At 46.2% G+C, this 26,620-nt stretch overlaps 2 protein-coding genes and 5 non-coding genes across 9 annotated transcripts; 1 reads left to right on the top strand and 6 right to left on the bottom strand.

The window, feature by feature from the left end:
- The first annotated feature begins 11,260 nt into the window (after window positions 1-11,260).
- IDH3B (isocitrate dehydrogenase (NAD(+)) 3 non-catalytic subunit beta) lies at window positions 11,261-16,132 on the top strand. 3 transcript variants are annotated; one of them, XR_016512756.1, is made up of 13 exons: window positions 11,261-11,319; window positions 11,431-11,511; window positions 11,618-11,722; window positions 11,822-11,942; window positions 13,625-13,685; window positions 13,765-13,897; window positions 13,997-14,130; window positions 14,221-14,323; window positions 14,420-14,566; window positions 14,739-14,833; window positions 14,955-15,015; window positions 15,717-15,919; window positions 16,022-16,132. XR_016512756.1 is itself a non-coding variant. In XM_090286141.1 (12 exons), the coding sequence occupies exons 1-12, from the start codon at window positions 11,284-11,286 to the stop codon at window positions 15,801-15,803; spliced, it is 1,164 nt and encodes a 387-aa protein (XP_090142267.1). In that variant the 5' UTR covers window positions 11,261-11,283; the 3' UTR covers window positions 15,804-16,132. The 3 variants fall into 3 exon arrangements, 2 of the variants coding, with proteins under 2 accessions (XP_090142267.1, XP_090142266.1); XM_090286141.1 differs by having other exon boundaries at window positions 15,717-16,132; XM_090286140.1 differs by lacking the exon at window positions 15,717-15,919.
- A 6-nt stretch (window positions 16,133-16,138) lies between these two features.
- Window positions 16,139-21,266, bottom strand: NOP56 (NOP56 ribonucleoprotein). The gene is made up of 12 exons (XM_090286139.1): window positions 21,227-21,266; window positions 20,983-21,072; window positions 20,527-20,641; window positions 19,781-19,942; window positions 19,414-19,612; window positions 18,858-19,045; window positions 18,625-18,776; window positions 18,339-18,439; window positions 17,829-17,977; window positions 17,489-17,610; window positions 17,171-17,305; window positions 16,139-16,580 (listed from the first exon to the last, which is right to left on the bottom strand). Exons 1-12 carry the CDS (start codon window positions 21,227-21,229, stop codon window positions 16,209-16,211), a joined length of 1,788 nt encoding a protein of 595 aa, XP_090142265.1. The 5' UTR covers window positions 21,230-21,266; the 3' UTR covers window positions 16,139-16,208.
- LOC150003325 (small nucleolar RNA SNORD57) lies at window positions 17,374-17,444 on the bottom strand. The gene has a single exon (XR_016512865.1). It is a non-coding gene; the product is annotated as a small nucleolar RNA SNORD57 (small nucleolar RNA).
- On the bottom strand, window positions 17,700-17,770 carry LOC150003326 (small nucleolar RNA SNORD56). Its single transcript, XR_016512867.1, has one exon. It is a non-coding gene; the product is annotated as a small nucleolar RNA SNORD56 (small nucleolar RNA).
- Window positions 18,191-18,276, bottom strand: LOC150003327 (small nucleolar RNA SNORD86). Its single transcript, XR_016512885.1, has one exon. It is a non-coding gene; the product is annotated as a small nucleolar RNA SNORD86 (small nucleolar RNA).
- Window positions 19,170-19,301, bottom strand: LOC150003328 (small nucleolar RNA SNORA51). Its single transcript, XR_016512888.1, has one exon. It is a non-coding gene; the product is annotated as a small nucleolar RNA SNORA51 (small nucleolar RNA).
- Window positions 20,096-20,163, bottom strand: LOC150003329 (small nucleolar RNA SNORD110). Its single transcript, XR_016512898.1, has one exon. It is a non-coding gene; the product is annotated as a small nucleolar RNA SNORD110 (small nucleolar RNA).
- Window positions 21,267-26,620: the final 5,354 nt, after the last annotated feature.

The following is a 26,620-nucleotide window of genomic DNA, read 5'->3' on the forward strand; positions in this document are numbered from 1 at the left end:
CCCCGAGTCCCACAGGGGCAACATGGAGGAGCCCGTGGGTGCTGTGCATGCAGTGGGTTTGTGTTGCATCGAGGAACATGAGCATGGGAAACCCACATCTTTTATAGAAGGCAATAGCAGAGAGGTGGGGGAGGTTACTTCATTCCTCAAGGCTACTTGCTGCAAACACAACCCTGAGAAATAGTTCATGCAACAAACAAGACAGAAATCATCTCACAGATATAGAGAACATTTGGGCGGTTGCCAGGTGGGAGGCAGATTAGGAGGCTGGGTGAAAAAGATGAAGGGATAAAGAAGTACAAACTGACAGTTATAAGAACAGTCATGGGGATATAAAGTGCAGCACAGGGAACATATGTAGTCAGTAATATTGTAATAACTATGTGTGGTGCCAGGTGGGTACTAGACATACTAGGGTGATAACTTTATAAGTTGTATAAATATCTAATTACTACATTGTACACTGGAAACTAATATAATAGTGTATGTCAACTGTAATTGAAAAATAAAAAGAATTATAAAAAAAAGAAATAATCCAGGCAGAGTGGCCAGGGCCTTATATTCTTGGCATGCCCAGTAAAAATGAGCGGTGATGCACAGAGCCTATGGCAGCTTACCTCTCTCAACAAATGGCCTATACACTGTTGGCTGAATGTGAATATTCACATGAGGATGCCACTCTGCCTGCCACTCTGATTAATCCGATCAGCAGAGGCTGGGGCCAAATCTGTCCAATCTGTCTCATACAGAATTTAATTAAGGCTACTATCAATAGAACTTCAAGCAGCAAAATGAGGCCAACCTGAAGTGTTGGTTCCAGCCATGCCACTCAGGGTCCCACACTCAGTCACCTGTGAGTAAGTCTTAAGAGGTTCAGTACATCTTATTTCAGACAACCAGGATAGAGTCTAAGGCTAGGTTATTGCCTATTATAATGCTAACAAGTGAGTTTGAGATTAATCTGCTGATTTTTTATGTCATTGCCAATAATTATAGGAGAAAATAGCTTGGCCAAAAAGCAATTTCCAACCTTAATGGTGAGACATTCCATGGCCCATGTATAAAAATACACTCTGAAGGGTCACATACAAACATACACATGTAAGTTCAAGAATTAGTGTTAAATCTGACTTGCATCATCATTACACTGGGTTGTTTAAGCTACATGGGAAGTGTTTCCAAATAGTTGCAGCCTTGGTTGCCATATATGAACTAAGGCCATTTGGTGACAGGATAAGTACTGTATGTGCATTTGTACCAGTCAGATGGAAACAAGGTTGTGAAGGACAATGTGTTCGTACAATATGGGATTGGGGGAGGGACCATATTCAGGAGCTGTCATTGATGGCAAAGGGCAAGAACAGTTTAGAAATGGCCATGCCCACATGAGTCTATCTATTTCTATGGCATGAGGACTGGATGACAAACCCAGAGGGGTCAGGTAGCCAGCTGCAGCTCAGCTGCAATGCTGGATCTAGGGGACAAAGAGGACATTAACCACCCCCTCTCCCTGCACCTGCTGGCATGTAAGATGTCTTCTCACCAGGCCTCCACAGACACAAAAGCAGTGTGTCCCTTTCCAGTAGCTATAACTTCATCTTTTTTGCTGGTTGTTCGCTACCTGTACCCTGTCTTTTCATCTGGAAGGGCCAGGTATGAGTGAGACAAAATTGACAAAATTTACAGAGACCCATTATATCTCCCACCTTGGCCTGTGTGGACGAGTGCAGGCGAACTTGGCAAGCAGTGTACTTAACCAAGTTGTCATCACTTTTATAAATCATGTAAATCCATCAGGAGAATCTAGGTGGTAAATTAGAATTACATTTAAACCCCTAGGCCTCTTTTCACCAGGCTGACACCTGGAGGGTGTACCAACTGGGCTGGCCTGTGGTTGTTGCTGGGGAGGGGGCAACATGGCCAGAAAGAGTCAAAATTCAAAAATTTTCAAAGTAGGTCTATATCACCTTCCACTCCGTTTGTCCTGATAATTACTCAGCAAATGAATGAGAGGAAATTATTCTTGTCTGAGAATAGCTGCATTTAGTTGACCACAATGTCTCACAGAGGTATGTGGATCAAAAGGAGACAGGGGAGACGGTCAGAAGCTGTTTGAGTTTACTTTTGAAGAAGCCATTCTGGACCTCATAGGGGATGCCTGCAGATGGAAGGGAGCATGGAATGGCCATCAAATATCCTGACTGCTGGCTTGTTGTTGGGTGGCTTTTGCAACAAAGGTCACACCATTGTCAGACTGTAGATGGTCTGAAAAGCCAAAAACTAGATATGGCTTAGTTACAAGGGCAACAATGGTACGGCCAGAGTCTCCTGATCAGACTAGAACAGCAACACTGTAGTTTGAAAATGTGCTCCCAGCAGTGAGGCACCAATGATGGTCCAGAGAAGGGGTCAAAGGTCTCAAGTAGTCAGTTATCCAGAAGCATGTGGTAGCCACTCCTGTGCAATGAGGCCCCTTTACTATAAGATATATATTTTAAGATTTTATATAGAAAAGAAGTAAGGGAGAAAGAGAGGGAGAGAAACATCGATGTGTGAGAGATACATTGATTGGTTGCCTCTTGCACACCCTTAACTGAGGACCTGGCCCAAAACCCAGGCATGTGCCCTGACTGGGAATTCACCCAGCAACCTTTGGGTTCACAGGCTGGCACTCAACCCACTGAGCCACACCGGCCAGGGCCACTGTAAGATTTTTGGGAAGTGCCACAAGTCTGGCATGTAGCAGTGGTTCTACATCAGAAACATACAGTTCTTTACTTTGTGCCCAGTGTCTGATGGTGGATGTGTGACCATGGTTGGTGCAGTGACCCCGGCAGTGGTAGCGGTTGTATGGGCAGTGCAGGCTGGACCAGCAGCTTGATTCCAGCTGGTCCTATTAGATCCCCCTACCATCAGCATCTCCACCAATGATCCAGGCTGTCTGATTAGCAGCTGAATTTGTTTCTGCAGTTTGTAGCTCCAAAGAAGAATGTCTTTAATCTTCCAATCTTGCAAACAAGACAGCTAGGCCATTGGCAAGAGCACAAAGGCAGTAAAAATGTACGAGGCTTCATTGGGGGAGGTGCTGGCCAGGACTATTAGCACTGCCTTGAGTTCTGCCCATTGAGCAGAATGACCATGCCTGCTTTTTCAATTCTGCACAGCTGTGCTGAAGTTGAACGTGGACCCCATTGGGTGTCAGCATAGTCGAACCACCAGTGAACGAGGCAGCACTTAGGGGACCTTTGTGAATGAGGACTTCACTGAGCTAGCAGCTTTGCCTAAGTGATAAAGTGAGGAGTGAAATTTTCTCTAAAGAAATTGCTTCCACTCTTTCTTGTGAAACCCAGATAATGTTAGGGCTAAGCCCGCCGTGTTCCTGAATACAGAATTTCCATTGGACTAGTAAGCCTTTTGTGCCCTTCCCTTGATAATCACCAAATCCAAGTTGATTTCTATCATCCCCAAATGGGGAAGTCAGGTTGGAAAGTCACAGGACCTGTATGGGTCAGTAGTTTCGTTCCTTTTTAAAAAGGGACAATTTCCGGCAGGTGGCGCTGTTGTGCTGAAAATGGCCTCAGTAATTGGAGTCATTGAGTTTATTTCTCCTGATTATGTTTCTTCTCTTTGAAGCCTATATGGTTTCTTCCGAACAATCCCAGAGGTTTTCAGGAATCACCTCTGTATACGCAGCAGTCTCGGAATAGGCGAATCCCCTCTGACGCTTATGGACGCTTACAGTACAAGCCTGGACAAACATCAACACCCGTTATACCTTCAGCAGTGGCAGCCCCAATGACAATGCAGTATATTGAATTGGCCTTAAGGACCCACTTACAGGCCACTGTAATTTCCCTTTCTCACTGAAAACTTTGCTCAGAGCCCATCAGTTGAAATTGGGTGATTTTTTATTTTTATTTATTTATTTACCTTGTGGGAAAACAAAGCAAGGAGTTCAGTGTGTACGGATCAGGAGCTATGGCAACAGCTAAAGATCGTCCTATTCCGGAAGGTAGAGCCAGGAGTGCTCAATGGTGGGGGAGGCTAGCCCACAGGGGCGGGGCTTTTATTTTCTCTTGGCCTCTGGCTTCAGGGTCGGTATTCTCTCCCTGTGCCTCCAGCTTCAGTACAGACCGCACCCCAGCTCAAGACCATCCTCCTCTACCCTGGCTCCCACCTCCTCCTTGGTGCCTTCAGCCACCCATGCCTGCATCCAACAACAGGGCTGGAATAGGGCTGGGCAAGATGGCCACATGGGTTCCTGCACAGAGCTACAAACATTTGAGGCCTCCGCCTCTATAAAAGGTCCCAGCATACTCCACTTTTCCTTTAAAGCAGCTGAGGGTGGGACAGTGTGGGGAGAGAGGTGAGGGAGCACAGGGGGAGAGCACAGGTCTGTGCAAATAAGCAAGACTTGTTCACTTTGGGTTTGAATCAACCAAATACACAGGCAATGTTTTTGGTTCACCTAAAGCTCTATTTTAAACACCCTGGCTAATACCATTTTATTTTAGCCTTTAAGACTCTGATTCAGCAGCCACATCCATATTGCCTTTTGGGTGGGGCTGTGGGGCTTGCTGCTCTGTTGTCATAGTATCCCTTCTACCGCAGACAGGGAGGAGGGAGCAGGAGCAAAGCACCATTTAGGTGGCTTGTTTACATCTTGCTTCTCACTGCTTGGCCTCATTAACAGATAGGACAGTGTGAGATCCTCACTCTAGCCACCCTTGGCCTGCCGCCCACCATTTGGAAGATTTACGAACATATGCCAAGGGTCTTTTCATATACCCTGATCTGGTCCACAGGGTCCTTGTCCTCACTGTTCCAGAAAGCAACGTCTCTGTCAGCATCACATCCTCATTGCCAAACTGTCAGGGTCTGGCATCTGAGTTAACCCTGCTGATAAGTGAATCAATAGTCTCTTACTATTTCATGGATGCTGGCCAAGGGGAGATTCTTGGGTCGGAGACAAAGGACTTTATTATATATGGTACAGCAAGCAACACAACATAATGTTTACTTGGCTTCCTTTCCCCCAAGTCCCACAGGGGCAACATGGCAGGCCCAGTAGATGCTGTGCATGCAGTGGGTTTGTGTTGCATCTGAGCAACATGGAGTTTGGGGATCCCCCCTTTATATTAGCAAGAAATGAGTAAGCTCGCTTTTAGTGTTAGAGGGAGATATTACATCATCTCTCAAGGTTGCTCACCACAAATACAAGTCTGAGAAATGTCATAGGCAAAGAAGCAGTTGGGACGTTGTATCCTTGGAATACCCAGCAAGAATGTGCAGGGTCACTCAGGGCCCATGTCCAATTGTCTCTCCTAATAATTCCTACCCCATGTCCACTTCCGGGTCACGCCTCTCTCTTTCTTAAAAGTCCTGTGTCTCAGTCCTGATGCCCAAACTGGATGATGGCAGAAGAAACAAAGAAAAGAGAAATCCAAACTCTTTTAAGATCACAGATGCAAATTACTTAAACAGGTGTTAGCTGATCAAAAGAGTAGTATACTTAAAGAATAGGCTGTTCTCCCTCCTAGCAGCACTCCAGTGCCTTTCTCCTCCCCCTCCTCTTTCCTCAGGCCAGTTATTTTACCTTCCTTTCTGTTAAGCTCCACGGACCCTTCTTTTTGCCTCTGTAACTTGTTTCCTGAGCCCATTTCTTCTACCGCTCACTTCTTCTACCTCTGTGATTTTTAAAATAAACTTTCTCAAGAACAGTAATAATAATAATAATAATAATAATAATAATAATAATAATAATCGCATCACAAACAAGATGGCTTTTCTAACAAACATATAAGGATAACTCAACATTGAAAAGTGTATCAATATATATTAGCAGATTCAAGGATAAATTTCATTCATTCAATTAACTGATATATGAGTATATAGGAGACAGTGGTTGACAAAAATGAAAAAATCCCAGCCTTCATTGCACTTACATTCAACTGAGGAATACAGATAATAAACAACAAACAAATAAACAAGTGACTGATATAATTGAGAAAATAAAGCCGAGTGAGGTAATTACTAATTATTAATAGTTTCACATGGTTTGACTTAATATATATGTAGGAATTTAGTATTTGATAAAGGTAGAAATTCTTATCTGGAGGAAATATAACAAATGATAGTGAGGCAATTAGCTAACCTTTTGAAAAAAATAAAGTTAGGTATTTATCTTTCACTTTTTACAAAACTACATTTCAGATAAATTAATAGTCTAAACCATATAAATACACAAAACTGTAACAGCATTAAAAAAAGTATTGGAGAATATGCTTATTATCTTAAGGGCAAGGAGGCCTTCTGGGGCAAAAGCTAGAGCTTTGAAGAAAAAGGTTGACACATTTCTGTATCACATGGGGTGCCAGCAGAAAGAGTGTGTGCGACTTCTAGGGAGTGCCATTAAAGGGCTGGGGGACTCTGCTCTTCTTCTTGCCTGTCCTTTTTGCTGGTTGAAATACATGCATGATGGTTGGAGGTGGAATAACTGCCTTGGGTCTTGAATGAACTTGGGAATGGAAGCCTTGCAAGATGGATAAACAAGATAATGGAGTCTGAGCCTCTGACTGTATGGAGGGCCAATCCAGCCTTGAACCAACTATTACTGATCTTTTATGTGAATGAGAAATAAAGCCCTCTCTTGTTTGGGCTGTAGTTATGCTCTGCATTGTCACTCATTAATCCTAACTGGTACAACTGCCCACTCCCAGGTGAAGGATCGTGATTAGTGTAAACTGCTGGTTCTCAACTCTGATCCTCTTTCAGAGTCATCCAGGGAACTTTAAAAAAAATATATTTTATTTATTTAGTTATTTACTTTTAGAGAGAGGGGAATAGAGGGAGACAGAGAGGGAGAAACATCCGTGTGTTGTTGCCTCTTGTGCACCCCCAACTGGGGACCTGGCCCGCAACCCAGGCATGTGCCCTGACTGGCAATCAAACCGGCAACCCTTTGGTTCACAGGCCAGTGCTCAATCCACTGAGCCACACTAGCCAGGGCCATCCAGGGTACTTTTTTATTTTTTATTTTTATTTTTTTATTTTGGTTTTTCAATTACAGTTGTCCCCTTTTCCCCTAATTTCTCTCCCCCACCCACAGGGAACTTTTAAAGAACACCAAACCAGAACAGTTACATCAAAACCTCTGGTTGTGGGATCCAGACACAGGTGTTTTTAAAAAGTTTCCCAGGTGAGTCTAGTTTGGATCTAGGCTGTGAAGAATTAGTTAAAGCCAACCAGGACAAGCCTCTTCCCACTCTTCCCAGTTTTTCTTGTAGTAGGAGTGGTCATGGACCTACTTCTGGCCTGTGATACCTAAGTGGAAATCTGCTAAGAGTGTTTCTGGGAAAGCTTTTGGGTTTTTTGTTTTTCAAAGATTTTATGTATTTATTTATTTATTTTCCAATTTATTTATTTATTTATTTATTTTAATGTGTTTTATTGATTATAATGTTACATTTGTCCCAATTTCCCTTCCCTCTTCTCCCCTCCACCCGGTGGCCCCCCTCCCTCCAGTTGTCCTCCCCTTTTAGACCATGTCCATTAGTTGTGCATATAGTTCTTCTCAACCTCTCTCTGTCTATTCCATTCCCTCCTACCATGCTCCTTAATTCCTTTATCATCTTCCTCCCTCTCCCCCTTGCCCCTCCCTGCTGACCTCCCCCCAATATGCTCCCCATACCTATAGTTCTTTTTCCACTCTCATTGCCTGTTTAGTTTGCCTTTGTTTCAATTCCCTAGCTTCTGTTGTTGTTTCTTGTGATGCAGTTTTCATTTTAATGTTCATAGTTTTGATCCTCCTTTTTCTAAACCAGTCCAGTGGTTTGAATATAATGAACTCTTTCAGTTTTATTTTGTCCTGGAAACACTTTCTCTGCCCTTCTATTCTGAATGACACTTTCACTGGATAGAGTATTCGTGGTTATAGGTTTTGGATTTTCATTACTTTGAATATTTCTTGCCAGTCCCTTCTTGCCTGCAGGGTCTCCCTTGAGAAGTCAGCTGATAGTCTAATTGGGACCCCTTTGTACATGATTCTTTTCTTCTCTCTTGCTGCTTTTAAGATTCTCTCTTTAACTTTTGACATTTTGATTATAATGTGTCTTGGAGTGGTTCTCCCTGGGTCCAGATTTTTTTGGAATTCTCTGTGCTTCCTGGACCTGTAAGTCTATTTCCTTCCCCAAGTTTGGGAAGTCCTGCTTTATTATATTTTCACTTAATTTTTCAATTTCTAGTTCATCTTCTTTGCCCTCTGGCAAACCAATGATTCTTATGTTGGGCCTTTTATAGCTGTCCCAGAGGTTTCTGATCCTCTCATCATTTTCCTTGCTTCCCGTTTTTTCTCTCTGCACTGGTTGACTGTTTGTTCCTTCTTTGTGTTCTGGTTTGTTGATTTGAACTCTGGATTTTATTCCCTCACCATCTGTCTCATATGTGGTTTTGTTCCTTTCAGTATGAGTGTTTTTCGATTCTTTCTCATCTTTTTCCAGATCTTTTGTTAATTCTGTAAGCCACCTGATAACAATGGCCCTGTACTGAGCCTCTGACAGGTTTCTTATTTGTTCATCTGTCAGATTCTTCATCTGTTGCCTGGTGAGCTGCGCCACCGGGATTTCTATAGTTGTCTGCCTCATTTTGACAGATCAGATTTTATGTATTTATTTTCAGAAAGAGAGGAAGGAAGGGAAAGAGAGGGAAACATTGATGTGTGAGAGAAACATCGATTGGTTGCCTCTCGCACTCCCCCTACTGGGGACCTGGTCCATAACCCAAACATGTTCCCTGACTGGGAATCAAACTGTTACAGAGCCCCTGGGCTGCTCCAATTGAAAACAAACCCACGGACTCTTTAGTTAGGGGTCCGATTGCCCGCCGCCAAAATTACAACTCTGAACATTATATTTGAGTGAAAAGAAAAATTGTTTATTTAACCTTTACACATATCCTTGCCTCCCCTCTACCAAACCTAACCAGTTTTTTTTTTGGGGGGGGGTCAGAAACACCGTTTCCCTACTTCCTAGGCACAGTTCAGCTTTACCAGCAGCTAGCTGCCAATCACTCAATCTGATTGGCGAGGTCCTTTCTGTGCTGTGGTGTCTTCCAGCTCTCAATGCAGGACCACCTGGATTCTCAGCCTCCTTGCGAACTGTCTTCTTTCTGTAAACAGCGTGGATCTCCTCTCCTTCTCCAGAGCACCTCTGCGAACACTCACCAGCGAGGGAGACAGCCCCCCAAGCGTGCCCCCGAGCGTGGCCCCCCTAAAGTGTTCGCAGCTGCCTATATATCCCTGACTGCGTCCTCTGACGCAGTGGGTATTGCCAGTAGTTCTGACCATTCACAGAACCCCACGCAGGCTCTGTGTGCTTTCCATACCATCACCTGGTTCAAGACTCCTCCCATCCACCTGAGGCTTTGGATGCATTAAAGCAATTTACATAATGAAAGACACCGGCCATCAGCCTCAGGCATGTGGAGGCATTCTGAAAGCTGCTTCCTTCTCCCCATCCCCCAGCCACAAACTCCGGGGATTTTTGGACTCTCCTGTTTCTGTAATAAAACCAGCAACCTTTTGGTTCATAGGCTGGTGCTCAATCCACTGAGCCACACCAGCCAAAGCAGCTTTTGGATTTCTGATAAGAAGCAGCAGATATGTCTGGAACTGTTCTTTCTCCCCATTTCCAACTCTCAATGCAGAAACAATGTCCCAAGCTGCAGCAGCCATATGGTTAGTATGAGGAACCAAGGACAAGGATCTCAGGCAACAGACTAGGCTGCCAGAGTGGAAAGTTAGAGCCTGGATCATAAGGGACATCTCCAAGCAGCTAAAAATAATCCCAGGAACTCCTTACCATCAGAAGCAAAGGGGAAAAACACAATAACCCTTATTTGTTTAATGAGTTTTCTGTTTATTGCAGCAGAACACATTCATAATGGAAACATACACATGGGTATAGGTGATTTGGAGGGCAAATCCTGCTGTAATTTTGTTTTTAGGCATGTCACTTGTAAAAAGCATGCAACTAGAATTTTATAAATCAGTCTGAAATTTCCCTTTAGTCACATTTACATGCTTAAACTAAATTCTGTCTCTATTTATAGTACTGCTCAGGGGAGTTCAGGCCTGGGGCGCACTCTTAGAGAAACAACTGTCTGAGCAAAGATGAGACCGCATAGGAAAAAACAATGAGGAGACTTGATTAATGCCAAGTAACTGGACAGGCTGAGATTGAGGGAGAAACTGGACACACACACCTTCTTGCATGGAGTGTGTCATGTTCATTCACGACTTTAGTGCTTGCCATATGAATGTTCAGCAAGTAGTGGTTCAAAGAATAACAAACAGGTAGACACATTAAGACAGATTCCCCAGTATTGGTTCTCAGCTTTTTATTCAATTTAGGTCTTTGTTTGATAAACATACTACAAGGAGGTCCCCCAAAGCCCAGAATTATCTTCTGGAGGGTGGCCCCCTGTAGTACAGGCTTCCCCTACTAGGTGAGTGTTCTAGGAACCCATCTGTATCAGCGTACCAGCTGGTGTTGTGAGTGGCTGTGTTCAGCTTCAGTGAATTTTTTTGAAGACTTTCAACGTGTTTTCCCTTTTTATGTGTGATTTAGGAGCACACCTGCCCACACTGCGCTGAGTGTTCAGCAGTTTTTGACCAAAAACAGCATGACCACTGTGACCCACCCTCTGTATTCACCCAATCTCACCTTGACCTACTTTTTTCCCCCCAGGTGAAAAAAAGTCCTCAAAGGGAAACGTTTTGCCGATGGAGGCAGGGGGTGGGGGGGTGGGGAGCTAAAAACAGCAGAAGCACTAAAAGGCACCAAAATTGATGAGTTCAAAAACTGGTTTGAGCAGCGGAAAAAACACCATCATAGCTGTATTGCATCAAATGGAGAGTACTATGAAGGTGACTGAATTTTAAACATGTAAGAATGCACAATTTTTAATAAATAAATTCCGGTTTCTAGGGGGTGGAGGCGGGCCCTTCTCGTAAAATCTCATATTCTTTTTTAATGTTATTTTGACGTTTCAACATCAATTAAACATGGTGACTGAAAATAAAGCAATAAACAAAGTGGTTGCGTGTCAGCCTCCGGGGGAAGGGGTAAATACAAGACCATTCAAGAAAAGGATGAAGAGGAGTGGGCGAAGGTGCTCTTTGGAGCAAAAGAGAACGATCCAGGGTCCTAGGACAGACCGGAAGTCAGGGTGCCAGGGCCACGCAGACTTCTGGCGTCACTTCCGTCGCGACTTCCCGCAGTGAACATGGCGGCTCTCAGTTGTGCCCGCTGGCTGACCCGAGTGAGACCCGGGAGCAGGCCGGGCGGGGCCGGGCTGGGGCTCGGCGGGTTTACCCTGCTCAGTGCAAAACTCCCTGACCCGACCTCACAGGCTTGTGTGTGTCTGTCGCAGGCGCTGGTCGCCGCCCCGACCCCCGGGGCATGGAGGGGCCTCTGTACTTCGGCTTTGGCGCATGCCTCCTCGCGGAGCCAGGTAAGAGAAAGACCCGATCCCCACCTCCAGCCCGTCCCCCAACCCCTACTCCCACCCCCTTCCCCGGACTCCTGCTCCCACTCCAGCTCTGGCTCTGTGGCTCCAGTCACAGGCCGAGGACTTGAGGGTGGAGGGCGCCTTTCCCGTGACCATGGTGCCAGGAGACGGCGTGGGGCCCGAGCTGATGCACGCTGTCAAGGAGGTGTTCAAGGCGAGTGGCCTGGGGGAATCGGCCGGCCTGGACCATGGAGTGGGTTGGAAAGAACTTACTCCATCCTGACCCTGTAATTTTTGGGACCTGTCCCTGAAGGCTGCCTGTGTCCCAGTGGAGTTCCAGGAGCATTACTTAAGCGAGGTGCAGAACATGGCTTCCGAGGAGAAGCTGGAGCAAGTTCTGAGTTCCATGAAGGAGAACAAGGTGGCCCTCATTGGTATGTGTGCCCCCTTGCCCACATGTCATTTAAAATCAAATGAACAAATGTTCATTAAGCTTCCCTCTGTGCATATCAATACATTAATTCCCCTGAGCTCCCAGCAGGTTCGTGGCCATTTGTTCCTTCCAGTTGGGAACACAGGAGGAGAGAAATCATGTGAGTTGTTTACGCAGGAAGTCTCCAAGGATTGCGAGTTTATCATGAGTCTACGCCATGGGTCATCAGTCTTGTTAATCGTATTTCTGGAATGCCACTTCTAGCTGCCTCTTCTGTCTTCCCCCTGCTTCCCTACTTGACTCATTAGGTATTTTTGGGTTCCTGTTCTGCCCCTGCAGACCATCTTCTACATTTGTTCTCTTGGAAAGACCAGCATGACTTTGCCATGCCCAGTCTTAGCATAGGAAAGTAAGTTCTTTACTCAGTGACTCTCAGCTTTTCTGGCTTTGTTTCCACACTTGTTCTGTGCTTTGGCCACACTAGGCTGTGTTAGTTTCCAAATACATGTACTATCTTGAATTACGCTATTTCTTCTGGCTGGAATGTTCTGATGCTACCTGTCAGAATCATCCTCACTCACTGCATTAGTTTCCTAGAGGTGTCGTAACCAGTTACCACACAACTGGCGGCTTAAAATAACAGACATCTATCCTTTCTCAGTTCTGGAGGCCAGAATTCCAACATTAAGGTCTTGGCAGGATTCTCTCTGAAGGCTTAGGGGAGAAACCTTCCTTGGCTCTTCTAGATACTGGTGGTGCTTGGTGGCTCCGGGCATTCTTTGGCTTGTAGACGCGGCCCTCCAATCTCTGCCCCTGTCTTCATATGGCTTTCTCCTCTCCATGCCTGAGTATCTGTTTCTCCTGCTTTTCTTGTATAAGGGCTTGTCACTGGTTTTTGGGTCCATCCTAATCCAGGTTGATTTCATGTCAAGATCCTTAATTATATCTGCAAACACTATTTTTCCTAAATAAGGTCACATGTACAGCTTCTGGGGGTGGGATATATAATTTTGGGGGTCACTATTCAATCTATTACACTCACGTAACCTAAGATTTGGCTGAAGTGCCAGCTGTTCTGTGACATTTCCTGATATTGCCAGAGGGAATTTCTTTTCTATGTTTCTATGCATGCCATTAATACTTCTCTCATTTAAAAAAAAATCATGTTATTATATTATCATGTCATTATATAATCATGATTATATTATCTGTCTTCCCCATTGCATTGGTTGCCCCTTGGGGATAGGAGTTGTGTGTTGTGTTTTTAGTTGATATCTCTAGTACCTTACACATAGTGGATATTCAGTAATTGTTGGTTGAAAAAAAACCTCAAATAGGTAGACACAGAAACATCAAAAAAGGTCAATGATCCCCTAGCATTGTTTCTCAACATATTAAACTCACACTTTTTGATAACATGAAAAAATCTGCCCTCTTTTTAGGTCATTTTGAGGTTTCAACATAAATATGGTGACTAAAAATAAAACAGTAGACAAAATGTTTCTGGTTTTAACTGCATTATTCTCCTTTGCTCCTCGCCTCTAGAGGAGGTTAAGGGTCATTGATTGGGAGTGGAATGTGGGAGGGTTGCATTATGTCACTGAGGGGATTAGACAGTGATCTGGGTTCCCTTGGGCTTGGCTTGTGCCTGACATTCCCACTCCTGCAACTTTGTTTATGCAGGAAAAATCCACACCCCGATGGAGTATAAGGGGGAACTAGCCTCGTATGATATGCGACTGAGGTAGGTAGGTGGTGGTGGGCCGTGGGTCATGGGTACTGGGGCACCAGGCATGGTGCTGATGGCTCTGCCCCATCCCCAGGCGTAAGTTGGACTTGTTTGCCAATGTGGTCCATGTGAAGTCACTTCCTGGGTACGTGACTCGACACAACAATCTAGATCTGGTGATCATTCGAGAGCAGACAGAAGGGGAGTACAGCTCTCTGGAACATGAGGTGATGCCCTAGAACTTGGGGGGGCAAGGGTGAAGGTGGGAAAGAGGCATAGCTCCTCCTCCTTTGCTTTCCCATATCAGCTGTTTCCCTCTCACCCAGAGTGCCAGGGGCGTGATTGAGTGCTTGAAGATTGTCACTCGAACCAAATCTCAGCGGATTGCCAAGTTTGCCTTTGACTATGCCACTAAGAAGGGGCGGAATAAGGTCACGGCTGTGCACAAGGCCAACATCATGTGAGGGACATGGCTTTGTGTGGGGGAGGTTCCTGTGAAGGTAGTCCCCTGTGCTCTTGGCTGAATCTGTTTCCTTTGGCCCATGGACAGGAAGCTTGGGGATGGGTTGTTCCTGCAGTGCTGCGAGGAAGTTGCTGAACTGTACCCCAAAATCAAGTTTGAGACAATGATCATAGACAACTGCTGCATGCAGGTAAGGCCCTTCCCCACGTCTGCACCCTCACAGTGCTGAGGGCGGGCAGGGAGTGCAATTTACTTCTCTCCTCTGTGCCCACATTTTCCCTGCCAGCTGGTGCAGAATCCTTACCAGTTTGATGTGCTGGTGATGCCCAATCTCTATGGGAACATTATTGACAATCTGGCTGCTGGCCTGGTTGGGGGAGCTGGTGTGGTACCTGGTGAGAGCTACAGTGCAGAGTATGCAGTTTTTGAAATGGTGAGTGAGGTCACCTCCTCTTAGCCCTCTGTGTGCCCTTCTGACCTCAGGTCCTCCATAGCTTCCCCCCATGTGTTTTCTCAATGTTCCTAGCCTGACCTCTCTCTTCCCTGGTCTTCATTTCTGCATAATGTGTGCTCCCAGTGACTCTGGCCTGCCCCTCTCCCCACAGGGAGCGCGGCACCCATTCGCCCAGGCAGTGGGCAGGAATATAGCCAACCCCACAGCCATGCTGCTCTCCGCTTCCAACATGCTGCGGCACCTGAAGTACGTTGCGGTGGCCTGGGGGGGGGGGGGGGGGGAGGCTGGGTGTTGTGAGGGGAGCACAGGGGGGGAAATTGGGGCCAATGAGGGGGGAATCTCAGTTTCTTTCTGTCCACATTGACAGTCTAGAATATCACTCCAACATGATCGCAGAAGCGGTGAAGAAGGTGATCAAAGTTGGCAAGGTGAGTTAGAAAGGCTGTGGGGTTCAAGCCTCAGCACTACTCTCTGGGTAGCCCGAATTGGGGTCTCCTTTCCCTCTAGGTTCCCAGAACATCTGCTCTCTGATCTTGCCCGTCCTCTTTGGGCTGCTCTTCGCCTTTCTTCTCTTGGCTGTTTCATCCTCTTGATCTCTTTGGCCTTTTAGTTCCCGTCTGCTATTCCCTTTCCTGCTCCGTCCTTTGGCTCCTTTATTGGGACATCTCAAGGCTGAACTTGCATCTGGGGGGAGCGCTTGGGGGGGTGGAGGAGCAGAGGGAGGTAACAGGCAGGATGCGGCAGGGGTGTCGGTCTCCTTCTCCACCCTGGAAGCTCATCCTCATTTGCATTCTCCTGCCATTTTCTTTCCTCCCACTTGGTCTCTCTCATTTCCTCTAAGGCATCTTCATCCTGTCTCCAGCCTGTATTTCCCATCTTACTTCCTGCTCAGCTTCCCATTCATTCTGTGCAGGCTGTAGCATAGCTTTAATAGTGGCTCTGGCCCTCAGAAGACCTGAGTGGAAGTCTGTGCTCTTCCAAACCTGGTCACCTCCTTGTATCTCTGCTGCATGTCTTCTTTCTGGCCCTGTCACCCCTTCTTGGACTCCCATTTCCATCACACCACCCTACCCCCCTTCATGGGCTCTCTTCTCTTCTTCCCCACGGCTGCTGCCGGTGGTGGATGTAGGTGCGGACACGAGACATGGGCGGCTACAGCACCACAACGGACTTCATCAAGTCTGTCATCGGCCACCTGCACCCATATGGGGGCTAGAGCCCTTTATTCCCTCCAACCTCATGAGGACCATACTACCTACACCTCCCTTCAGTACAGTGGACCAGAGAAGAGCCCTTAAATCCATAGACCATAATCACCTGGGCAGAGCCTAGGTTGTCCTGGGGCTGGCTTCCTTAGGGAACTGTGTATATTGGGGGCGGGGAGGGTTAGGGATAGGCCCAGGCCACAGGGATGATGACAGTTCTCCCCCACAGGTTCGAACTCCTGACATGGGTGGCTATGCCACTTGCCGAGACTTCACTGACGCTGTCATTGATGCCCTGTCCCACCCACATCAAGGTGTTTAATAAAACATGTACATCAAATCTTGTAAATTTGTTTTTATTGGGATATAAGGGATGGGTCACTGGGTGGTTACATCCCACCAGGGTACTGTCCGTTCTAATCTTCCTTGGAGAGCTTTTGGAGCTTTTTCTTTTTCTTGGAGCTGCTCTTGCTGCTGGCAGCTTCTTCAGGTCCGCTGCTGAGAGGCTCCTCTTTGGAAGAAAATTTCCTTTTTTTCTTGGGAACTCTCCTGTTTCCTGCCTCTTCAAGGTCACTGACTGGTTCCTCCCTGGAGAAAGATTTCTTCCTCTTGGGGAGATTCCCACTGCCAGTGGTCTCCTCCAGATCACTACTAACCAGCTCCTCCTTGGAAAAAGATTTCTTTTTCTTGGGTTTGGATAAAGAGACAGGTGGGTCTTCCATTCCATTCTCCTGAGGAACCTCCTGGAGTTTTTGCTTTTTCTTCTTTTTGGGTTTTTCACTCGTCTCCTAAAAGGGAAAATGGGCAAGAAATGGTCACCACCCAGTGAATGAACATCCCCTCCCAACCACCCCATTGGAATTCCAGCAGTAAAGTGGGCCAGAAAGACTGGTGGAAATGTGGTTAAATTGCCAAATGTTTCTGGGATGGTTTATAATTGTTGAAAGAGAAAACCCACCATGCCAAGGTTCCAGAGGGGACCCTGAAACACTAGTTGACAAACTAGGCACTGTAAAAATCCGAGGGAGAGTTTTAACCTAACAGGCTGGAGACCTCCCTGCCCCCATCCCCACTCTGAAACTCTACCACCTCCGGACACACGGCCGAGTACAGACAGCAGGAATTCATACTACCCCCAGTTGAGGACTCCTGGGAGGCAGCCAAGGACAGAACACACTTGCCCAGGGAACCGGTGTGTGCTACAACCAGCTCTCTGGGCTCTTGAGTAAGTTCTCTCAGCACCTGTCTCCTTCCTACAGAATCAAGAGGCAGTTTGAGATGTTTCCGGTCCTCGTTTCAGTCCAAAGGCCTGGACGCACATCCTTTGTCCTGCTGTTGAAAATCCTGCCCTTCACGTAGGGTTGACCTGCCTACTGACCTCACACTCCTCCAGTGCACTGCTGTTCTCTGAAGACGCGAGGGCAATTGCAGCCAGCCGTTTCTTTTCCTTCTTTAAGCGTTTTCTCTCCTGCTTCTCCAGCTTCCTAGTAATCTCAGCAGCCGCTTCCTCTGCCTGGCCGAAAAAAAGTGCTGAAAAGGCTCCGACGACCTCTGGCCCTGCAGGCCTCTCCTGGCTTGATTGGATCAGGCTCATTAAATCAGTTTTTTGCCTCCACTCTACAAGGTCAGGCTGAGACCATTCATCACCTCCAACAGTCAGCCTTGGTCCCCCACCCCCAGCAAAGCCCAGACTGACCTGAACCATTGCCTCCTTCATGACCTCCAGGTTCTTTCGTGGAATCTCTCCAGTCTCATAGAAGGAGAGCCGCTCCTCCACTTGTTCTCGAAGCTTCTCCCCAAATACACTTGTGGGTACCTCTGGATGTGTGTATGTGGGTAAACAAAGCCTGTCAGCTCCTAAAGGGACAAATTACTCCCCACTCCTAGTGTTTCCTCTACCCTCAGCTCCACTCAGACCCAAAGTCTCAACACTCACAATGTGAACTGCTGTTGACGAAAAATGTTACCATCATTGTAGAAGCTGCTAAGGTATTCAGGGCCTCCCACCCCCCAACTGCCAACTCCCCTAGCCATACCAGAGAAGCAGTCAATTCGTGAGGCAATACTGCATTTGTTTGCCAGGTAACGGGAGATGCGGCCTTTGTTCTTGGCAGCTGCTCGGCCAATGAAAGTGGAGTGGAAAATGAGTCCATATTTTGGGGTGTTACCCCTTGTCTTCAAGGCTCTGGGAGAAGAATATTCAGCGGAAAGTTTAAGATCAGAAATTTCAACCCTATTAACCAAGGCAGCTCTTCCCCTCCCCGCCTAGTCTCCAGAGTGAGCCTCAGGCTGGGCTGGGTCTCTATCCCACCTCAGGCCAACCCATAGCTCCCAGAAGCAGAGCGAAGGCATCCAATGTCGCTGACCTGGAAACTTGGTCCCTTTGCTGGGCCCAGGGAATCACTCAGACACCAGGACTGGCCATCACCCCCATAGCAGAGGCCTGTATAGGTCAGGATGCCCTGGTCAGCCATCACTGTGATCCCCAAACAAGCAGTGGGCACCAGAAGTGGTACCTGAGTGCGGGCAGGTGCCCTCACTGGTACCTGAACAGGGCCTTTTCGGCCCCAAGGATCTGCACTGTGGATGCTGGATACTTGGCCAGGTTGGTGAGGCTGCCAGCATGAGCAATGAGACGTGCGCCTACCTGGAGAATGATTCAAGGAATTAGTCACAGAAACCTGATTTGCCAACCTAACAACTGCAAAATCCTGCTTCACCTCTCCCCATCAAGTGCACATGGGGAGAACATAGTGGGTCAGGAAATACAGAAGAATGGAAATACATGGTAACATTCCTAATTCCTCCATTTTTGTGTTTCCCATGACGTACCGCTTCCCCAATTAGGGCTGATAGGCTGGGGGCGACTTGGCTCATCTTGGACCGCAGGTAAGTGTGCAGGCTCTGGCGGTACTCTGACAAAGACACCACACGACTGGAGAAGCTCTCAATGTTTATCAAATCGATGGCTGATATGTCCATGCCTGAAGGACACAGAGCATGAATGTAGGAGCCAGATATTCAGAGTCCAGAACCTCATTTTGGCTGCCAGGCTCTGTACTGACCCATGGAGGACCGCGAGGCGTCGAGAATAGCCTTAGCCTTGGCTCCATCCATTGTCAGCTCCTCCAGCTTCTCCAACTTTTCTTCATTCAGCTCCCTTCGGTTTCCGATGAACTGAGCAACGCGGCAGTATGTAGCATTGTCATTGATGATCTTCACCAGCTCGGGAAAATGATACCCATACCACTCCCTGCAAAGAGCCACAGTGACTCCTTGGCCCAGCTGCCACGTCTCAAAGTTACAGCCTTAGCCCTCTCCACATCTACTCTGCCTGGAGGAAGTGAAAACAAGCCAGATCACAAACCTCCTCAACTCCATGTCCCCCCATTCACAATACAGACCAGGCAAAGGGCCTGAGCTGAGGTGTATATGGGGTGGGTTTACTCTGCCTCCTCTTTCTGTACAGTCAGTGTAAAAACACAGCCTGTGGTAAGCACTGGGAGGCCCAGTCCCACCCCCCACTGTTATACCCATGGGAGCCAGCCCTCACCTCAGCATTCAAAATTAGCTAAACCACAGCCACAGACCCCATTCTCAAGGGTTACCCCTGCAGTTTACCTGACACGCATGGAGAAAGTATTGATGTCCTTATCCAGCTGGTCTAGGAGGCTGATGGACTGTATAATCATATTGTCCACCCGGTTCACATTAAACTTAACTTTGGCACGAGAATAACTGTGTCCCAACCCCAGCTGGGCTTTACAAGCAGACAGATCAGTCAGGCCCTTCACCAAGTTGTGGAAGTGCAGACGAACCCCTAGAGGAGGGTAAAACTATGAGCAAAGGCTCTGAGCTAGCTCCTATACCCATGGACACCAAATAAGCAGGACAGCTCCGCAGAAGCAACCTTAGGCACCCTAATATTTCCAGAACCCCCCTCAAAGATGCTAAGAATGCCATGAATATTAACAGATTATGATCTCACCTCGAAGAATCTCAGCTATCACACCTCCAGTCTGGCAATTGTATCCTAACTCCTCTTGTATAGCTGCACCAATCTTGGGGTCCCCAACCCCCAAAAGTACTTTCTTCTTTTTGGATGGCAGGTGAGTCTCCAAGAACAGGCGGAGGTCCTCATGAACAACACCTCAGGGCAAAAAAACAGAGCTCCCACTAACAGACTGAAGAATGCTGACATCATAAAAGGGATCCTGTCCCTTCAACTGCTGATTATGGGACAGACCAACTGGTCCAGCAGAGCATGCTGGGATGGCATGTCCAGAACCCTCCCCTTCAGGCTTTGCTCAGAGACATGGAGACATCAGTGATTGCACTCAGGGGATTGACAGACTCAAGTCATCACTGCAAAGCCTGCATTAACCATGGGAAAAACAGGACTCAGATCCAGTGTCACAAGTGTGAAATACATTAATTGAAAGCTTAAAGCACACCCTGGAGCACTATGAATATACTTTGTACCCGACTTGCCTTCCGGGACCAAATATTCTTCTTGGTTTTTATGTATCACTAATGCTCTTTCCAATCAATTGAATCAAGTAGCAGATAACCACATGTGATTGGGTTTAGCACTGAACCAGTCACTCCTGTCAGATTTAATTGATTTACACATCATTTATTACTAGTGACCACAAGGTTAACATTGCATGCTGGACTGTGTGCTTTAAATATGACGGCTTATCTTCCTAAAATAACTGGAGGTGGCCTACTCACCTTCAGACACAGAGTTGGCATTTTCCAAGGCAACCTGGGATGAGGCAAAGGGACAAAAGGCCACGAGACGAACAATGTTGTGGAACTTGCCCAGGTTGAGCACGCACTCCTCCACCTGCGGGGGAGAAAGTGTGTAAGTGTCTTTCTTCTCTCATTCTTGCCTCTAGAACGCAGCAAAGCAGCGGTTCTCAGCCCTGGGAGTACAGTAGACCCAACTGAACGCTTAGAGTGAACCTATTACCGGCACTAAATTCTGGTTCTGATTCTTCGGTAGCGGTGGAGTACGGAAGGCTTCTAAATGATCCTAACGCGATTCTAATCACAAATGTAGATAAGGAACCCCTGCTCCGGAGCTTCCGGGCCCAGCGCACAACCCAACGCGCGCAGCCGGCCACGTGGGAGCGCGCCACGCACGCTGGGGCCGCTGCGGTCCGCGATACCACCTCTTTCACCCACCTGCGGCTGCAGCAAGCTTATTTCCTCCACCTCCTTCAGCGCCAGCAGCGCGTAGCCGACCGCGTGCTCGAACAGCACGTGCAACAGCACCTGGAAAGGGACCCGGGGCACAAGCGTCAGCGCGGTCATCGCGTTTGTCCAGCCTAAGCCCCCAGGCGGGGCCCGGCTCCAGCAAGGGCTGCGGACCGAACCCAGGCCCGAATGGCAGCCTTGGCCTAGCTCGCACCCCACCACCATTCCTTACCATGGCGCCTGCTCCTGGCCCAGCTCGCAATGCGGCGACCCGGCTCTGGAGCGCGGAACTAGACCCTGGAGGCCACGCCCCCTAGCCTCCGGCCAATCAGAGGCCGGGGACGATACCTTTCCGGGCCTTCGGAGGGGTCCGCGGCGTGGTATCGCCCGGCGGGCTGTGGGGGTGGTGCGAGCGCGGGTAAGGCAACCTTTCCCGGCCTGTGCTGCGGCGCGGGCCGGCCGAGTCCTCCTGGCCTCAGAACGGTCTGGAAAAACGCTTTTCTGGGTAATAGTCTAGGTCGTCATGTTCTCATCATATAAACTACTGGCTACAGAGCTAGGTGAAATCCGGACGGGAGGCGCTGCTTGGGCTGCGGGGACCATTCCCAGGCAAGAAACTGTTGCTGAACCCGCTTTCCGCAGCGCCGGTGACATAGGGGCCTAGCCCCCTAACCCCGCCCCCCAGGACCCCTTCGTTCCCTCCTTTCACTAGGGGCCGACCCTTCCAGGAGCTCCGAGGGCCTGGCACCCTTTCCTTCTCACGGGGACAGAAGCGGGGCCTGGAGCGTGCTGGCGCGGACCCTGAGGAAACATCGCTTCTGGTGGATGGTTTTGTGCTTTTAAATTGTATATTTTATGTGTTTCCTTTCTTAAAATGCGGGTGGCCGGCGATAAGTAGAAAAGACTATCCCACCTTTTCCTAGGTAGGGTTCTCATTCCCCTTAAGCTCCTTTTGCGGGAACACGTGTTGCTAGCCCTATTGAAGGGTCCTTAAATATTAACCAGTTAGCTCCAAGTGCATTGCCGCTGTTGCCATGTGCACGAGGCTGGCTTTTGGACATTCAGGCGACTTTGGACATTATTTTTGCTTTAATAATTGATATTAAAACTTGGTTATTCTAGCTTTTTCGCCCACCGGGGCTGAAAAAAAAAAAATCTTGGTTATTCTGAAGTAGTATATATGCTGATAAATTAAGAAATTATTTTAAGAGTTTTAAACATAACTAAAGCACATTTGTAAATTGAATATATTTTATTTTCTTCTTAAGCAATTCAGTTACCTGACAAAATCCAAGTACTGAGCTCACTCTTAAAGTCTATTATATTAAACTTAAAAATATGGTTGGTAAATCTTAAAATTCCATAATCTCAATATTGCTTGCAAACGTTAAGTTCTGTTACATATATCCACTTACAATCATGAGTCTAAACCAGTTATTCCACTTCATGTTTTAAAATGGAATTGCAAAATTAATCCATAATGTTAAATTCTCTTAAATGTTAAAAATACCATATTAAATAGATGGTTTCAAAATTTAATGGAAAATAAAAATGCTATGACTGACTTAGTTCATTACTTTTGTACTTAATTCTAAATATTCCTGGGGTTACAGGTGCTTATTTGCTAAGGTAGGGGCTTTCAAAGAAGTCAGAATCCATTAATGGATTGCAGAATTAATTCAGAAATAGGATGAAAGAGAATAGGAAATAACAGTCCATCACACAGAGTAAGGGGTAGTCATTTGTAAAACTTGTCTCAGCTAAACATACACGTTATACTTATATACAAAAATATATAGAAGTACATATATACACACATATATATGTATATATCTTTCTGTGGATTAAATTAAAAAACCCTGAGAATTACTGAACTAAAAGCTAGCCACAGTCATATTTTGGATACATAAATCTGTGCCTGAGTCTGAAAGCATGAAAACCAGGAGCATCAATCTCCAAGGGAAGGAGAAGATGGAATTTTTAGCTCAAGCAGAGGTAGAACTACAGTCATGCCTTGGTACTCATCAGCTTCAGAACTTGCGAAACCCTGTACTCGCTTAACCCTGTACTCGCTTCATTTTGATGAAAAAAAAAAAAAGCACTCTGCATTCGCTCAGGATTTGTTGCACTTGCTAGAATTTGTATGAGTCATGACTCAAGAAAATGCTTCATTGTTTGGTACCTGTCAGTTTCAGCACTTGTCACAAGTTCTGGAATGAATTAATGATGACGAGTACTGAGGTACTACTGTAATTTGCTCTTCCTTCACCTTTTGTTCTGTTCTGGCACTTGAAAAATTGCATGATTGCCATCCACATTTGAGAGGGCCAGTTTGTTACTGAGCAAAGGTGGGGCTTGATCACGTGGCACCTTGGTGTAAGACCCAACAATCAGTGTTGAGAAAAACAGGCCTTTATTCACAAAATTCCAACCTGGAGTGGGTAATGCTGGGAGCACTTCTGCTCAGAGCCCTGTTCTCCCACGAGACCCAGCACTTGCTCCCCAAAAGGCTAGAAGCCAACCCCAAACCCAATAGTTCCCCATTCTTTATCTGTCAGCTCTCTCCTTCAGGATCTGGAATATGATCTCATCAGTGTCATATAATAATAGTCCAGGAAAGCATGCGCTGCACTACACTGGATCACGGTGAATTTCAGGAAAGGTACAAGTCCTAAGAAAGTGTCCTGTCTGTATGTCCAGAGTTCCAAGAGTCCAGAGAGAGTCCGGCTCTGCAAGGCGGAGTCCTCGGTGGCTTCTGAGTCAGCTGGAGTGGGCATGAGCAAAGCAGCAGCATGCCTACTTTCTTACTAGCCCAGGCTGCATGGCTGGGTAATCCCTATGAACCAAATAGCTCCCTGATAGCTTGCTGCTGCTTCCTTCTCACCACGGACCAGCTTCACTGCAAACTACATAGCTGCTACATTATGGCTCTCACATATCAGATCTCATGGGAGTCCCTCTACATCCACATGGATCTCTGTGAGCAATGGTTGCCGCCTTATTTCTTAAACCCTGACTGTGGCCTGTGACACATCAGTGTGGTGACTAGTCCTGGCCACTTGCAGAATCTTGCACAGGCCCCGTAAGCTTTTTTTATTATTCTATGGTCAAAGCCCCTCCCATCTCCTTGACAACCTCCATGGCCATAGCTATTTGCAAAACTAAGAAACTAGCTACCAGCCATAGATATGCAGAGGCATCTCTCAGGAAAATGGCTGTGCTCCACTGAGTCCCATCCTCCAAATTTTGAGGCTTCTGTCCACTCTCTTAGAAGTTCACCAGTTCAAATGCCTATTGCATGTCAGATACCTTTCTAGATGCAGGGATACAGTAGTAAGCAAAGCAAGTCAATGCTATCATGGAATTTATGTTCTATGGGGAGATGGAAAATCAAGTACATATGTTGATAAGTATTAAGGAATGTTGCATTGTTTTATAGAAGCCCGTAGTAAAGAGGTAACATTTGGGCAGAGATCTTAAGCAAAGGAGTAAGCAATGCAGAGATCTGAGAGAGAGGAAAAAATAACCCTTGACTTCTGACTTTAGAGACTTTATAATCCTGGGAGAATGAACAGAACCAAGTGCTGAAATGCAGTAGTATGGGAGATGGACCAGAAGACTATTTAGAAGGGCCAATGCTCCTGAGGAAGGGGTTTTAGGTATTTATTTATCTATTTATTTTTATTGATTTTAGAGAGAGAAGAGAGAAAGAGAAACTTTGATTTGCTGTTTTACTTATTTAAGCGTTCATTGGTTTATTCTTGTATGTGCCCTGACTGAGGGTTGAACCCACAACCTTGGCATATTTGAACAACACTACCAACTGAGCCACCTGGCCAGGGCTTTAGGTATTTATAGAAGAATGTTTAGGTTCTTAAGAGATGAAGAAGGGAGAGTACAAGCAAAAGCCAGAAACGAGAAGAACATGCCAGAGGTGTAAGATTCATCCTGGTCAGTAGTTGGACAAAGACAAGGATCTAGGCATGTAAAATCTAAAGCATAAGCCTTGAATGAAGGTCAGGGTGAATGGCTTGGTTTAATGGAAACTTCCTCTCCATGAAATTGTTTGGTTGGAGGTTAATTTGGAGGTGATAATGCAAGACAGATTTCCCAAAAAGTTCCAGCTGAGAAGATGTCCTTCATGGGCAGCAGGTCTGAGGGGAAGCTGCGGGTCTGGGGCCTTTTCTTCCTCTGGATAAATAGAATTGTTCACCATTGTAAAGGACTATGCACTGTAATACCTATAACTCTTTTATTTAGCCCAGTCTATGGCTCACTGTGTCATTTTGATGTAAATTAACCCAGAGTTTTTATTCTGGGCAATGCTAATGGGGGCTTCTGGAAATGGAATGTGCTAGTTCTGGGCCACTTAAGGACTGACCTTATACATGAGGGTAGTATACCATATAGCCTAGGTGTGGTAGGCTATTATACCGTCTAGATTTGTGTTAAGTATACTCTATGATGTTCGCACGATGACAAAATTGCCTAACGATGCATTTCTCATAACTATATCCAAGGTTAAACCGAGCATGACTTTAAATTCCAGTGCCTAAGAGAGCCCCAGGAAAGGCAAGTAATTGCATGAAACAACCACAAGATGGTGGCACTTACACTAATTTCTTGAAAGAGAAACCCCATCAACGTGGAAAGGCTTCTAGCAATTCCTTGGCTCTTTTCTCAAATGTGGAGAGAAACCCTACAAAAGTCTTTGGTAATGAGTTACCCATATATTTGACATTTCTTTCCATAGACATGGAAGAATGAAAAGCATCTGAGGAAGACCATCTAGCCCAGCGTGCCTCGTCTTTTTGGGTGCAGCTTTTGAGGCCCAGAGTTGATTAGAATTACAGGGTAAAAGTTTTGTTAAGTTGATGGTGTTTGTGTTCATAACCTGAGCCTGAGGATATTTTGTCTTATCCATACCTGTGATAATATCTGTTATTTATTGATCACTTAAGCTTAATGCTTTGTACTTGGTCTTACATGTGTCAACTTGTTGAATCTTTGTAACAGAACTTGGGTTTATATGGCTCATTTTCCAGACACAGTTTGGTGATGGAGATATCTGTGTACTGTGTATACCTCATGTGCCCCAACCATGAGCTTGGGGTTTCTTTGTGTTTCAAACCAATATTTCATTGAAGAATAAATTATCTGGCATAGTGCTGCAGACAGCTAGCTGTCCTCAACAGAAATTGTCAGCATGCAAAAACAAGTCCAGCTTACAAGTTTGCATAGTGTTCCCATACCTGGTGATTTTACCCTTGAAGATTATATTTTAGTTCTTGTTTCCTAGGAACCAAAAGGGATAGAGAGCCTACTTTCCCTAGTCTTAGATTTTAAAGGTATCTCTTGGAAACAATTCATGGGGCTTATAATATTTATTTGATATTCTTTTTCTTCTCTCTGGAGGGTTTAGTCCATTAGCATTTATTTTGATTCCTGACATATTTTATTTCTATCCTCTTACCTGCTTTCTATTTCATGTGATTTTTTGTCGTTGTTTCTTTGCTTCCCCACCCTTTCTTGGAGGTTCTATTAACCTAAGATCACTTAAAATTTTTCCAGGTGACTTTTTTTGGAACATACAGTTGTTACAGGAATTTAGATTCTCTGTGTGAGG

Source organism: Furipterus horrens, unplaced genomic scaffold (genome assembly GCF_987537825.1).
Source record: "Furipterus horrens unplaced genomic scaffold, mFurHor1.1.pri manual_scaffold_8, whole genome shotgun sequence".
In the NCBI taxonomy this organism is placed as follows: domain Eukaryota; kingdom Metazoa; phylum Chordata; class Mammalia; order Chiroptera; family Furipteridae; genus Furipterus; species Furipterus horrens.

Excerpts from the sequence above, each read along its gene's own strand:
- IDH3B (XM_090286140.1), top strand. The coding sequence starts at position 11,284 with ATGGCGGCTCTCAGTTGTGCCCGCTGGCTGACCCGA. Across the intron at positions 11,723-11,821 it reads CTGTCAAGGAGGTGTTCAAG|GCTGCCTGTGTCCCAGTGGA; the intron begins GCGAGTGGCCTG and ends CTGTCCCTGAAG. Across the intron at positions 13,686-13,764 it reads TCGTATGATATGCGACTGAG|GCGTAAGTTGGACTTGTTTG; the intron begins GTAGGTAGGTGG and ends CCCCATCCCCAG.
- NOP56 (XM_090286139.1), bottom strand. Across the intron at positions 19,613-19,780 it reads GATAGCTGAGATTCTTCGAG|GGGTTCGTCTGCACTTCCAC; the intron begins GTGAGATCATAA and ends ACCCTCCTCTAG. Across the intron at positions 19,046-19,413 it reads ACTTTCTCCATGCGTGTCAG|GGAGTGGTATGGGTATCATT; the intron begins GTAAACTGCAGG and ends GGCTCTTTGCAG.